The 16,409-nt window shown below is 40.6% G+C and overlaps 1 protein-coding gene across 1 annotated transcript in view; it reads left to right on the plus strand.

The window, feature by feature from the left end:
- Positions 1-16,409, plus strand: part of LOC126482158 (sodium-coupled monocarboxylate transporter 1-like) — a 101,636-nt gene that overhangs the window by 22,679 nt on the left and 62,548 nt on the right. Inside the window, exon 5 of the mRNA XM_050106134.1 lies at positions 13,375-13,529. Coding sequence (XP_049962091.1) covers positions 13,375-13,529 — 155 coding nt within the window. The remainder of the gene's footprint in view (positions 1-13,374; positions 13,530-16,409) is intronic.

The following is a 16,409-nucleotide window of genomic DNA, read 5'->3' on the forward strand; positions in this document are numbered from 1 at the left end:
ATTTATGCTGAGCTAAAATAATGTTTCACGTCTGTCAGTATGTTATTTATTTATTTTGCTAGTGTATGTACTTATTCAACACTCACTCTATTAATATTTAAAGCATAGGATAGCACATTTATTTCATATTCATAGTGTACTGCAGCTGATTAGTTTGCTCACGTGGCAATCCATTTCCACTCGATCGGACGCTGAAACCTCAGGTAGTCTCTCTCAGACCTACCACTAAAGTGCATCAAGTAATTATGGACGAGCGTAATGCTAAATTCCTTAAACCTATAGGACACCATGAGCTGCTCTGTCTCATCTAACATAAGGGTACCTATGGTCGCATTCACGCCTCCAACTCATAACCTCAATACGTGTAGGTGTATCCTGTCACACACTACACTAAAATAATGGCCAGCTCCAACCTTATAAATACTTCAGGGACGTGTCCTTCACGTCTCAACCACAAACACTGCTCATTTCTATTACACTGCCTTTCCTTGCTACACAAGGTGAGTTCATCCTTACAACTTAGCTGCATATTTTTCATAACACTAAGTAATCTCTTTCTTACTATTTATTAGTTAGCTCTAATGCATACACTAGGTTTCACTACCACTTCAGATCCTGCTTGTACACGAATTCATATATCTTTATAAATTACTGTTGGTGGACCATTTCCAATAAAACAACACTTTGTAGTTACTATATTACCTGGGTTCTATACATACTTGTTACTCAAATACATTTTATATCTTAATTACGTCATACTTCTCTATTGTTTGTCACTATTAGGTTTGTCACATTAGGTATTTTTCTTCACTAATCGGTAGATAGAATGGTTCCAGAACTCATGACTTGATAGCAATGACAGAAAATTTTTATGTCTGGAAAGAAGAGGTCGAAATTTTTGAGGACAGGAAAGAGGAAGAATGAGTGAGACCTGAAAGGGAAAGAAGATCTGACACAGCTGGGACTGCACAGCTGCCACTCTGTGTAGAGGTTACAGAACAACCTCCTCCCTACAGCATTCATTAGCTTCAGACAATTTTCATATTGGAAAGAAAGGGTCAAAATTATTGTGGATAGGAAAGATGAAGAGTGAGTGAGACCTGAAAAGGAAAGAAGATCTCACACAGCTGGGACTGCACAGCTGCCACACTGTGTAGAGGTTACAGAACAACCTCCTCCCTACAGCATTCATTGGTTTAATGCTGTATTGATAGCCATACCGGAAAATTTAATGTATGAAAGAAGAGGTCGAAATTTTTGAGGACAGGAAAGAGGAAGAATGAATGAGACCTGAAAGGGAAAGAAGATCTCACACAGCTGGGACTGCACAGCTGCCACACTGTGTAGAGGTTACAGAACAACCTCCTCCCTACAGCATTCATTGGTTTAATGCTGTATTGATAGCCATACCGGAAAATTTAATGTATGAAAGAAGAGGTCGAAATTTTTGAGGACAGGAAAGAGGAAGAATGAATGAGACCTGAAAGGGAAAGAAGATCTCACACAGCTGGGACTGCACAGCTGCCACACTGTGTAGAGGTTACAGAACAACCTCCTCCCTACAGCATTCATTCATAACCTATGCCCACGCCACGTCGATCTGAAAATACTTTATGATGCCTTTTTAGAACCTGTCTCAGTTCTTCCTTCTGATTGGCGGAAATTTTATCGATTTCCTGCAATTTAGCTTCTATCTTGTCTAAAATAATTGCTTCTTCTTCTTCTGTGTTTAGCTTACTTGTACCAAGATTAACATCCTCGTCCCAATACCTCCTATTTTTCAGAACTCGTATAGGCAGCTCCCAAGTTTCATGATCAGTTACTACATGTTTATCACGAAAAGGGACTGTAATTACTCCGGTTATTGGCAAGATCATTTTTAACTGGCTTCTTTCAAAGTCAACAACACTCTGATATTTCGACAAGAAATCTATGCCAATTAAAACCTCAATACTGAGATTATTTACAATTAAACATGGATGATCAATTAAATTACCACTTATGTTAAAGGGCAGCAAAGCTTCTTGCTTTACTGTTTTTGACACCATGCCAGTAGCACCAATTATTCTTGGTCCTGATACCCTCATTACTGTAAGCTTGTCCTTACCAGGTAATGCGTCAAAGAAGGACTGAAATATTGCACTCACCTCACTTTCACTGTCTAAGAGACAACGTACATTGATACCCAACAAATTCACTATTGTTATAGGGTGGCTTATTCTAGGTTGTACAGGTGGTTCCTCAAATTCATCTAATAGTTCCTTTTGGATTTGTCTCCAACTAAAGTGATCAACATCTGTCTTCATTACATTTAGGTCACAGTGTGTAGGGGTTTCCTGAATTACATTTTCAGCTGCCTTTTCCAGTCGGTCTATTAATTTTAAATCGAAACACCGCACGACTTCATTACATTTAGTTTGCTGAACATGACCCAAATTACTGTAGTCTGAGCGATTCTGCGCCTCCAGATCGAGCATAACATTAGTTACAGCTAAACCACTTTCACCATTATCGTCGGTTTCCTTCTCAAGTGACAACTGGTCACAGCTACTGGGTTCATTGACCCCCAACAGCCTACCCTCTACATTCTCACTTATCTCCTGTCCTAAATCTATTAGTACATTATCAACATCCTGCACAGGCACTTTAGATAAGAGCACATCATCTTCATCGTAAATATAAGCATGAATTTCTTCTGCTTCTTCACCTGTCAATTCAGTATTTTGTAGCTCGTCCCTATCGTTACACTGCTGCGCCTTCTCTTTCTCTTCCCACTTAGAAAGCGTCTCTAACACGGTATCTATCAAATACTGTGAGTGATCTAATATTTCTGCTGTATTCTTAGGTGCTACCGACTCTTCATCCACATGTTCAGTTTGAGTATTCTGATCTGTCTTACCAATTCCCTTAACTACTGGCATAGGAAAAGTAACCGCCTGGTGAGCGCCAGTGTCCTCGTAGACGGGAACTAGTTTTCCTGCCTCGGCCCACTACTGTTTATTTTCATTATAGTTGACTGGCACAGCATTACTTTCCGTACTGTTGTTTACATGCATATTTCTGTTTGGAACAAAATTATTATCCCTTGGACGCCATTGTTGGTTCTGATAATTATTTCCCCAATTCCTACCTCTCTTAGGATGGCGAACACCTACTGTTCTGATGTTTACATTGCCATTTTGCTCGTTCCTAAAATTACTATTATTGTTATTGGCATTTCGGTTATTACGTGCTTGCTCCTCATTGGCAGCAACACGTTCTACACGTTCCAAATACTCAATGAAACGATCCAGATTGTCTCTAGGGGCTGATATAATTCAAGTTTGCCAATACCATGGCAGTTTGGCTTCAAGACCTAGTATAATCATTTCTGGTTTTAGCTTTTCCGCCAAATGTGACAAACGTGAGATCCATGACCTAGCAAACTCTTTAATTGATTCCTTGCCTGCATTGAAGCGTTTTCCACTACAAAATTCTCTCAACACTTCATTTTGCTTATTGCTAGACCAATACTCATTAATAAAAGCTGTTTTAAATTCCGCTAATGTTTTACACTTTAACATAACATCAGCTGACCAACGCATGGCGTCACTTGCTAAATGGCTTTTAATAAATGAGATTTTCTCTCGTTCAGACCAAGTCGGTGGAATCACATCTTCAAAATCGTTCCAGAAATCTAGCGGGTGGATATTTTTATCTGGATCGAACCGCAAGAACTACCGACACCCGATAAAAGCGGCGTTTGCAGCTACAACTTGTTGTATACTACCATTACCAGAAGTTACTGAAGCTACTTTACTCTCAATGTTAGCAATGTTAGTACTGACATTTTCTACTTTCATTTCAACATTATCTACTCTTTGTACAATATGAGTAGTATCAGTTTTGATTGCATCTACTTCTGCTTGACATATGTTTACTTTTATATTAACATCTTTAAATCTATCTGAGCACAGTTCAGATTCCGCCTCGATCTTTTCTGTTAACTTGTGCTCCAGCTTCGCATCTTCCATTTGGAAGTCTTTGCGAACTTCAGCAACTTCGGATTTTACTGTTTTATACATTTCTGAAAATTGTTGAGCAACCTTCTTCTTAATATCCTCATGATAGTAATCAATTTTATAATTCCAACTGTCTAGATCCTCTTTCAACTTATTGCAACCAGCCTTGAAGGTATCGTCCATTACCTCCAATCGTTTATTAAAACTAGTTTGACTGGCCACAATCCTGTTATTTACCTCAATTATATTAGATTTTAATTCAGCATTACTGGCTGACACTTTTGCATTACTGGCAGCTATTGCTTGTAATATAACATTTAAATCAACAGCCCCAGTATCTTTGGGTTGCTCACTAGCTGGCTTTTTATCACACTCAGGTGACGAAAAACTAGCTCCAATACCAGAATCATCAAAACTAAATGAAACTTCTGATTGATTAGTTATATCTAACTTCTCCTTCTTAAACTCTACCATCTCTGATGACTGTTTCATTATTAATTCATCAGAGAAACTATCATCCAATAAATTTACAATTTCTGCTTTCTGCTTTACTACAGGGGTCTCTATTATTGAATCATTGCCCCTTCCCACACTACTGTCAGGAGACAATACTTCATATTTCACTTTAACATTACTACTTTCATGCATATTTACACTTGAACAGTTGTCTGGATTTACAGTTCCCTCAACAGACATAGGTTCTGATCTAAGCTTAACCTCAGTTTCTTTTGGTGGTTCCATCGCCGACAGTCTTCTAGTGCACGTTAGTAAAATTTTTAACAGCTTTTCACTTAACTTAGTTCCTTCTGCACGACATATGGCGTTGCCAGCGCGGCGTACCAGGATTCCTGATGCGACGTGGTACGTTGATCTGCAGATGGCTCTCCGACGGCTGTTGTGTGTTTGCGTGGCCCTCAATTGCAGGCGCTGCGCCGGCTGCTCCAGCGGACGACTGCGGTGCGGCGAGACTGGCTTCTCGCGATGCCGGCAGCACCGCTAGACTCAGTGCCAGCTCCGTCAATCCAGATGTGTTGTTAATCCAATTGCGTCGTCCACATGCACACGTAACACTTTCACTGTTCTATTACTCAGCTGCGTGTCGCACTCCACTCGCGAATCCGAATAGTTAAAAATCACTTTCACTTAGTTGATTTCCCAGCTGATGCACCACATGTGGGGCGGCGAATAAGTTGGAACATTTACTGTTGTATCCTTGTTTGAATGTTGTAACATTTCCGGCCGATGCACCATATGTGGGGCGGCGAATAAGTTGTAAAAAATCTAATCTATTGCTGTATAAATGCTTGCATGTTGAATCAGTTTCTGGCTTTTAGAGTGTTGTTAATGCTGTCTTTCGCCATTCTCAACACTGGCCCTCTATTTACTTTTTAGCACCCAGAAAGTGATTTAACAAAACGTGAAGCCCGAAAGTAGAGTTCCTAGTGCCCACTTCATCTGAGAATACCATTATAGCTGCAGCTTATAGCTCTGAGGAATTAGGAGATTGTCCAGGATTTCTAATCAAAAACGGTTTTCCAAAATAGTTGAGTATATTCTGAAATTCACTGATAAAAAACTCAAGTATCCCTACAACCTAACTAACAGAGCAGTTCAGAGTCTAATGCGCTGATGCAACTATAAATGTCCGAATTAAATGTTAAAAAGAATGCTCGCCATAATTTGATGAAAATATTTCATCAAACGCCACGCTAAATATTTGGTAGAATGTCTGTCCCACGACGGCACGTGAAAATACGACAATACACAAACTGAAGCTAGATAATGAAAATCATCCCAGAATTAACACTTCACTTGAAATGTTTTCATGGTTCCGCGTATCTCTAGTAACTTAATACGGCACCCGAGGCTGTATGTAGCAGTGATACCGACGCGACGCGACTCCCGACACAAATGGCGTATCATTCAGCGTCTGGAGAGAACTGGGGCCTTTCTTCCTCGCGCAGCGTTCTTATATATAAAGCCGCGGTGCGGACGGCTAAGGGAACGCCTGATCAAATCGGCTCTCCCGACTAGCCGCTGGGCTAGTAACGCACCACTTCAAGTTACATAATAATTTATAGCTTCTTTTGCTGATGGCCGATGAAGCTCTTAATTTAAACGTGCATTCAGCACGCAGGTAAGTATTGATAATAAAATTTTGACGTGGCTAAGTTAAATATTTTGGGCGAGAGAATTAATTAAATTACACTGCATGCAGTAGATGAGCTCTGAACTGGCCCTTTTGAGATCCGCTATCGCTATAATTTTATAGGTATTCAAAAGAAACTTTTCACATCTTCATAGCCATAGCGGACCTCCAACCTATTTAAATCTAAACATCCTAGCCTTATTTATTAGCCTACTTAATCTATCTTGCTTCCTTCAGTTTTGAGATGGAAACCAGAAAATCATGAATTTCCACTAAAATCTTAATTTGTGAAATCCAAAATACTGTTTTTATTAAATCATTATGAAAGATGAATCTAAATATAAATTTTGAAGTCTCTAGCTCTTTTTTGTTGCGCCAATGATTTTTTTCAGAAAAACGTCCAAATTTCGAAAATGGCTGAAGTTATCGAACTGATATTTAACACACATTAATTTAGTATTATTCCTGACATGCTACAAAAGTTTTAGGTCATTTGCTTGATTTTTAAGGTATTGCGCAACATTTATGACGTCAGAGCTAGTTACAGCAGACTGGCTGGCACACAATGGAAACTGATGTGAATTTACTACAGCGTGAGTAGGCTGCTTCCCTACAACATGTCAAATGTATGCAGTTCGGCAGGGACGAGGAGAAAGTATGCATATAGCTCAGTGGGGCTCGAGGTTGGATATCATGCACCACCATTCCAGGGAAGGAATCAGAGGTACCAAGCAAGAATCGGATGTAGGAGGCAGTTTTGCTTTCATTTGGAAATCATGCAGAACAGTGTTTATCAAAGCAATTTACGATGACAGGAAGAAGAAAATAGCACATATGCGAGGTAAGCAGTTAACGTTACGAGAGGCTCTGACAGAGGAGAGCGTGATAGCCTCGACCGAGAAAAGGTGATCACCCGATGTGGTGGTGCAGTGCCATGACCGAGAAGAATGCCACCAAGGTTCTCATGTGTGGGAAGCAAGGCCATATGGCGCATAAAGGAATAAGAGACCTGGGGACAACTGTATCAAGAAAATGCAGGGAAATGGACCAATCATGAGAAGTGAGGCGCTCATAATGTCATTCATCAAGTCATAGAGGCCCATGTGTGTCGGTAACGTGTTTTGCGAGTAAACTAACTGGTCATTATGCGAGAGATGGTCAGAAAGCGTTTGTCGTGCATATAGGAGTATGACAGGCAGGTGGCCCAGACTTCTTCAAAGAACATGGAGTCATAAACAGTTATACTATCGGCAGACAGTTGATCCATGGGAGCGGATCAGAATGAAGACGGAGCAAGAGTTTGAGCTCTGAGTGGTGCAGATGATATTAGAAGTCCGAAAATTGCTAATACGGTTGTCCACATACTGAAAAGAGAAGACTCTTCAGAGAAACCTCAGACACGGAGTGAAAAGCCTAGAAGTAAATGAAGACGGAGTCACAGCGTGAGCTCTGCATAGTAAATTCGAAGCAAACAGAAGGATCTTTTGAGAGATGCTTAATCGTGAAGCAAGAAATTCGTCGGAAGGCGAGAGCGAATTTTGACAGGAACTCAACTGTCGGAACTCAACAGAGGCAGACAACAGGTAACGCCGGAGAGAATCAAAAAGAACAAACAAATTCTTTCAGCGTCAACAACAGGACCCGGTGAGGCACAGCTGTGTCGAATAAAAATATAGGCGAATGGAATGAAACAAGCTATAATTCTGAAACAGGAAATCACCAAGGGCGTGTATTTACCTGAGGCATAAGTAAGAGTAGAATCAGGACAATTCCTGACGAGTGAACTGAACACTACAGATGAGAGTGTGTTAATAGGTGGTAGCGGAAGCAGATCTGGAGCGTTCAATGTGAAATGTGTCAGTAAAAATAAGCCACAGCTGAAATCAAGAGTAAGTGCACTAAAGGAGAACATCCGCACTAGTTATTTGACTGTGGAAGAAGAGGCAGCAATCACAGAATTATGCAACATGTGTAGCAATGTTTTCCATTTGGCTGGAGACATTTTATCTTACAAAGATAATATTTGGTACGAAATTAAACTGCTACCAGAGGCAGGAGTTGGTGATACGTTCGCGACACTACAGAATACCGCAATCACAAAAGGAGGTGCCCCAGCAGCGAATCGAAAAGATGTTAGGGGAGTATCAAGTAAAAGTGGTTGGAATTTTCCCTTGGTTTTAATTCCAAAGAGGATGGATGCCAGTGGAAAGCAAAAGTGGTGAATAGTCGCGAATTATAGGTGACTTAATGAGACCTCCGTAAATTCAATGTCTTCCTTGCCAAAAGTAGCCGAAGATCTTGATGATCTAGGACAGGCAAAGTTCTTATACACCTTCGACTTAGCAAATGGCTATTATCAAGTCTTATTAGACGTACAGGATCGAGAATAGACGGGTTGCAGTACGCCGTATGGGCATTACGAGTAAAACAGATACCCAAGGATCTTAAAATATCTCCTAGCAGAATTTAGAAGTTAATAAATTCCATTTTGACAGGGCTACAAGGTGACACATTCTTTATCTATTTGAATGATGTGGTAATATTTGTCTGCTCATTAGAGGAACATAACATGTGGCTAAAGGAGGTATCCGAGAGGCTTAGACAACACAATTTAAAGCTATTGGACGAGTGTGAGTTGTTGCAAAAGCAAGTATGTTATTTGAGTCATATTTTATAGGCCCGGGCCATGAGGTCAGATTCACAGAAGGTCAGTGTAATGAAAGAGTATCCACAACCCAAAACAACGAAGCAATTAGAGGCGTATTTAGGGCTTGTGAGATCGTACTGGCGTTTTATGAGCAACCTCACCAAAATCGTGAAGTCGCTACATGAATTATTAAAGAAGTACCTTATACCTCGGGTGTCGAGCAAGGAAACGCTTTTCAGTATTTGAAATAGAAGCTGATGAGTCCACCTGTGAGACAGTACCTGGACTTCGTAATTATCACAGACGCTACCCAGTCACGTATTGGAGCAGTTTCAACCCAAGGAAAAATTGGAAGCGACTTATCTGTAGGGAGGATGCTGAACAAGGCAGAAAGAAGATACAGTACGACTCAAAGGGAGATGTTGGCCATTTGTTGGGCAATGAAATATTTTAGACAATACGTATTTGGAAGACAGTTCCTGATAGGTACTGACCACAAACCCCTAACATTGTTAGCATGTCAAATCTGCCATACAGATTGATGAAATTAAGCTTAATGTGGAGGACCACGACTATCATATCCTGTACAAGAGTGAAAAATGAAATCAAGTCACCAATGCACTCTCACGAGTGAGAGACGGCAGGGCAGTTGGTGAGTGACAAGACGGAAATGGAAACCTTAGTGCAGGCCATGGGTGCCTATTCTGTATCTTTCCGCCATTGTGCCGATCGTTTCGGTACTCAAGAGCACCGAACGGTCTAGTACTCGAATTAGAGCCCCTGCATTATTCAGTATGCATTTCGGTAGCGATACCATTCGGGTCTAGAGAACCGAAGCGCTGTTGTCGGTTCGCGTTGCGCAAGCCAGTCAAAAGCAAGCGGCCGCAGATTCGTGCATGCTCACTGCTGCGAGAACAGCGCTACGAACACAAAGTGGCTAGCAGACGACACAGGCGCGCTATTCTTACGAGTACCGAAAATTGCGTTTACGTTGCCATATCGCAAGCCGCCGCATTCAATCGAGTTGACGTGCCTGCCTACATCGCTGTTTCCTCCTCCTTAACAGTATCAGGCGCAGTATATCCATTTCCATGATTCTCAGCTGAAATTCAAAGAGGTTTTACAGTTTCCCTGACCGCATGTTTCCATACATGTATAATAACAATAGCGTATTTGACTGTATTCTGCAGATTGTCATAAAAGCCGCATTATGTCACCATAATCTCATTTACACTGACATAGTGTTTTGGATTATACGTTTTGGAAAATGAGTTAGGAATCGTGTATAGCACCACATTGTACTAATACATCTCTAAAAGCACCTGTAAAACTAATTCTGAGAGTTCCAAAGAATATGAAGAGAAACAGAATGTGGTTATAACTCGCTCCAAGAGATCCAAATGATTAAGTAGCCCACTTCCTTACATGATACGTCACCGATTTGGGTCTTACAAACGAAATTGAAAAAACGGATTTTCGAGAGCTCCTGCAGCTCGTCGAAGTTTATAACACGCATCTAATGAATGAAAACGTTTCGTATATGGTGCTACAGTCTAAAAATATTAGGGTGGAGATCTTTCATCTCTATCTACTGTTGTTGAGGATTCGATCGCACGTAAACAATTATGACAAGCGAGATTGTGAAGATGACCGCTGTTAGTTACACTCCCACTAATTTAAATTGTGCTCTTAGATTCCTGTCTAACCGCAACTCGAAAGTCGCTACATATTCGGAAAAAATGGTGAATTATTTCTGACAAGAAAAAATATAAACGTCACTGTCGGTTGTTTCACTCGCAAGCAATTTCATCTCCAGTAATTTCATATTTCGTTTTTTAAACACACAGAAATCACGAAATCATTACTGAGGAAGTGCGCTCTTACATGTAAGTAATAACGAATATTGCAGAAAAATCTTAACTTACACGAATAACAATGTCTCAGAACGTGTTGCATATAGGAAGAGGGAAAAAAATTCTTTCACCCATCTGTGAGCGAACCCATGTCCTTTGGTATGGCATTCCCGCGTGTTAACCACTTTTTTTTTTAATTCCACAAAAACAGTAACAAAAATGGCTACAATGAAATGACATAAATAAGGTGACTGATAATTGCAGTCATAAATTACAGCATTCAAAGTTTGAGGAATCATATTCAGTCTTTAGCAGTAGCACAATTTAGCACCTTCACTGTCACCTTCAACTGGTGGCAGTTCAGCATGCACATTTTTTTCTTCAGCAGACTGAGGTCCCTCATCATCATTTCCCAGACCCAAATTAATCATTCAGTAAATCCTTGATGTGTGTTCCATCCAGGGTAAATTACGTGGACAGAAGAGCAGTCCCGAACAGCGACATCTTAAAATCCTTCACTGCCTTGTTATTTTTGTCAGTTCCAGCCTTCTAAACGCATCCTTAGGGAGCTCAAGATCATCCTTTATATCAGACATCAGATGTTTGCCGTCATATTCTTGTATCTGCTGTACTACTGATTCATTTCTCATGTGTGACTTGCAGGTGAGGTTAGGTTCGGGAACGTGACCCAACCCATTGCCTCTCTACTAGGAATCCAGTTCCTAACCTATTCCCATTCTGTTCAAGACAATTCGGAGCATGGTAACATATTTGTTATTGTGATTCTGATATTTAAGTATTTTATCGAATTCATTTCCATATACATCTTGTATTCAATATGTTCATCGCTCCCAATACTGTTAAAAACGTAACTTGTATATTTGCCCTTTAACCAAATCACTGCGTTATTTTTTGCCTGAGGGTAGCAACTTTCTTCTGGTCTGAAGAAAATGTTAGTCGGTACATTGATTGCTGAAGTTGGAACACTGGTCACAAGAAACGTACATTTGCTGCCAACACAGTAGCCTAGCAGTAGGCCTTAGGTTTGTAGGGTCGCTGGGTATCGTCTTCTTGAGATGGGTTCATGTCCTGCATGTAATTCTCAAAACGCCTCGGCTCACAAGCCGTCGGTATCGTTTCTCTAGGTTACTCATGCGCCAATAGAAGCTTGCGATATCAGTAACTCACTGTAACCGCCAGTTACTTATTTTACAAGTAGCGAGCTAGGCGGTAATGGAACACAGTGTTTCAGAACCATCCATCACGACGGTTACAAATTCAGGACCGTATCAATAGTGACCACGAACTCAGTGAAGCTGCCGAAACCGCATTTCTATAATGACATTTTCACTCTGCAGCGGAGTGTTTGCTGATATGAAATTTCCTGGCAGATTAAAGCTGTGTGCCGGAACGAGACTCGAACTCGTGACGTTTGTCTTTCGCGGGCAGGTGGTCTACCAACTAAACTACCCAAGCACAACTCACACCCCGTCTTCACAGCTTTACTTCTGCCAGTACCTCGTCTCCTGCCTTCCAAACTTCACAGAAGCTCTCCTGCGAACCTTGCAGAACTAGCACTCCTGAAAGAAAGGATATTGCGGAGACATGGGTTAGCCACGGCCTGGGGGATGTTTCCAGAATGAGATTTTCACTCTGCAGCGGAGTGTGTGATGATGTGAAACTTCCTGGCAGATTAAAACTGTGTGCTGGACCGAGACTCGAACTCGGGAACTTTGCCATTCGCGGGGCAGGTGCTCTACCAACTGAGATTCGCAGGAGAGCTTCTGTAAAGTTTGGAAGGTAAGAGACGAGGCGCGGGCAGAAGTAAAGCTGTGAGGAAGGGGGGTGAATCGTGCGTGGGTAGCTCAGTTGGTAGAGCACCTGCCCGCGAAAGGCAAAGGTCCCGAGTTCGAGTATCGGTCCGGCACACAGTTTTAATCTGCCAGGAAGTTGCATTTCTATAGCTTCTTCAGTAAATTTGTTTCACCAGTCTCAATCAAGCCACACAGCTCCCATTGCAATACCCGATTTTTTGCAAAACAGTAAACGATTCTTTTACTAAATTTGTGTTTTTCCATGCACGTCGCAAAATAGATGCATGTACGCTAAATAAAAACTTTGCAGATGGCCGTAAGTGCCCTCAAACGGGATCCAGCAAGCTGTTAAAAAGCGTTTCAGGATGGGTTCTTACGGTGTGATCATATAAACCTAATGCTAAAATGGTTTAAGACCACATAAACTATCTAATTATTAATTTTAATCGTTCAGTCGCCCAAACCAGTGGAGTAAGCTGCAATGAACGACATGGAACTTCCTATGTATGCTGTCAGCAATCACGCTTTGCCTAAATTTAGGAACCTCGGCAACAACAACCTTGTATCTTCATAAAGGAAAAACGCAGCCGTTTCTTCGATATATGCAATTCAACAAGTTCTATGACACACTCGCTCTATATATATCAGACTATTGGGATGCAACTGGTTAAATGTAAAGCTAGTGACTACTTTAAATGACAGTAAAACACTGAAACTTGTTTCTGCGTCCTATCTGTTGTAAATAAATATTTACCGCTTTCGAAGATCTGGCACTCGTATGTTAGGAGTTAAAAATAATGAATGGCATGGAATTCAGCAACAAACGGCTGTGATTTCTTTTGTGTGTCTGCTCGCTGATGTGAAGTACTTGGTGAAGGAGGGTAGACTACTGAATTTATTTGCGGTGCAGGGCGGCCTGAAGACGGTGGTGTGGACGGACTTCCTGCAGAGCGGAGTCACGCTGGCAGCCTTCATCGCGGTGCTTATCCTTGGGGTGGTGAGCGCCGGCGGCTTCGCAGAGGTGTGGCGGGCCGCCGACGAGGGCGGCAGGGTCGCCTTCTTCGTGTGAGTAAGCAAAGTGCGATTCTGTACAATACCATAGCAGATAGGTGACTGGGAAATATACTTTGCAACAAGTCTATTTTTAATGGGATGACATTCTCAGAGGGTAAAATTACATCTGGCGAAACCGGAAATTTGTTTCTCACAGATCTCGAGCTGATTAGCCATAGAGTTGACGCTCGGTCCTGTGGAGAGTTGTATTAAGAAATATCTGCTACTGGCCATGCGCTCCTGACGCTTAGTCCGGTTAAATGAGAAAGAAAGAAAACATAACACACTTGTTAGTAACACGTATGGGAATTCGATTGCTACCTACCCGCCTTTTCCCTACTATCTCTATCTTATCCTCCGTCTCTCTTTGTTCGTCTCTACCTCCTTCCCCCTCTCTCTTTCTCCCTCCCACTCAATCTCCTCCTGTTCTCTCTCTCTCCCCCATCTCTCTGTCCAACACCTCCTTTCCCCTTGCTATGTCGATTTTCCCCCTCTTCCTCTCTCTTCATCTTCCCCCTTATGCCACTCTCTTTCTGTCCATTACCTCCTCCACCATTTTTATGTCCATCTTTTCCTGCTCCACTCTCTCCATCACCTCCCAGCCCTTTATCTGTCCATCTCCTCCTTTCCGATTCTTTTCTCCATTTTCTCCCCTTGCCCCCTCTCTGGCCTTATTTACTTTTCTTGCACATTCAGATTACGTGATACTATTCTAGTCATAAACTGATAAGGCATATACAGAACTTGCGTGTTTGCCAATAAAAATTTAATGTAAATCGGTAAAGAACGTTTCGAGATTTTTGGTGAAGACGTTTCCGCCTTAAACTTTTCATATTTAATTACATATTCTACATATTTAGGATATAGGTATATAAAAACACACATTTACATCAATACAACGTCGAGTCACCATTTCGAAACAAGCGGTGAAGAATTTTCGGAGACTTACGATGTTGTAAAAAAAGACAGTCAGGTTTTTATTTATATAGATGTAAATGCTGGTGTTTTTATACACTCACTGTAGTAATACATAAAAGTACAGGTGTAGTCGAATGCTATATTGTCTCAGAATTTCAAAAGAATATGTTTAAAACTTTCAGAGGTTCAAGATTTTGAACAAATGAACATGAAATGTTTGCTAACTTCTTTATTAATATATATGTATTTAGATATTACATGGCGCTCCAGTAGGTCCACAAAAAATGCACGTATTCGAATGCAACGTTGTATCAAAATTTCAAAGAAATCAGGAAAGAATTTTCTGAGGTTTACTATTTTGTACAAACGAACATCTATATTTTTATTTATATACATAGTTATCTTATTATTTTTATTATTACGGTATTAATTAATACAAGTATCAGTTAATAACTTTTTACTGTACTATTTTATGACAACTTCTCTACTTAGTGCATCCTCTTTGAGTGTACCGTCATGCTCCATTATTTCGTTGACGCGGTTATTCCAGGAGCACCTGCATGGTGGTTTAAAGTCAAAACTTTTCCTAGACCACAGATGAGTTGGCATTCTCAAGAAGTGTCTATAGCACTATAACAATTTTCTTTCAGTTCTGCCTACCAGAGTTTTTTACTACAGTTTCACTTGCCATCACTCTAGTTCTTACGTCATCATTAGCTTTTTCCTCCAGTCTTGAAAGCCTGGCACTCCTTTGTAAACGATGCGTTTCGACAACTATCAGCCTTCTTTGGACGTCAGCATCTAACATTCGTAGTTCTCATCCACAACTTAGGACCGATTCAACCACTAGCCCACCCGCTATTTTCTTATTGTTATTAGAAATATTCTTATCCTATAAAAAGGAATTCATGCACCCTATTACTTTTCTGTTTCGCTGTATTCTATAATATACCTCCGTATTACCCAATCCACTTTTGTCAATTTATGCCCATAAATATCTAATTTTCTACCATTACTGCACCGTCATTGACGTGAAATTTAAAATTTCTAATGTGTCTAGCCTCTTCAGAAAAATAACTTAATATTTTACTGTTAATTTGTTTTTATTCCCTTTTTTAGATATAACTAATAATTTATATATTCTTTTTGGGGTAAGCTTTAAAGTTATTAACCTACAATTACCAGTTATTCCGTTTTTATTAGTCCTTAGTTGTCATATTTCTGACATAAACGTATCATGAACTCAACATCGTATTCACCTCGTCATAGAATGGCTTGATCGTCAGAACAACCTTACGAAAACAACTGCACATCGTCCTAATGTTTTTCCAGTTTGCGAGGCTTCGCTTTACGTTTTCGAACCTCAGGAAGTTTTTACAGACCACCGATCCAACCCGCAAATAGGAGAACCAGGATTTGACATGAGGGTTTACTACCCTAGGACGGTTGACTACACTACGTCTAAAGAGACCACCTCCTACGATAAGACTTTGTTAAGAATTAGCAATAAACTAACCACCAGCCATTAAGGAAACACTGTAAACGCTATTGAAGGAGAATTTGGTTTAAGAGCAATTCGATTTTAGGCGGAATACTCGTGCTACCATTGCAAAAAGACTCTTGCTAATTGTGAGCGAGATGTTTGTAGAAAATGGAAGAGATCGATGTATGTGTAATTTACATACCTGCTTAAAGCATTTAATGATGTGGCTTGGGATAATCTTGCATTTAAAACTCGGGAAAAGAGAGTGGACCACTTACGAAATTATATTATTTAAATCTCGTCGATGAAAATGATTATTGCCTATACAAACCGAAACATACTTCATAGGCATTTAATTGAAACCATCTGAACAGCATTACCAGCAATTCCCCAAATTTTTATTGCACTCCCGAGGAGAAAGTGTCAGCTGCACAGAACCAGGAAAGAAGTAACACAAGGCTTCTGACTGTGTCCTACCCTTCGTCAGTCTG

Source organism: Schistocerca serialis, chromosome 5 (assembly GCF_023864345.2).
Source record: "Schistocerca serialis cubense isolate TAMUIC-IGC-003099 chromosome 5, iqSchSeri2.2, whole genome shotgun sequence".
Classification (NCBI taxonomy): domain Eukaryota; kingdom Metazoa; phylum Arthropoda; class Insecta; order Orthoptera; family Acrididae; genus Schistocerca; species Schistocerca serialis.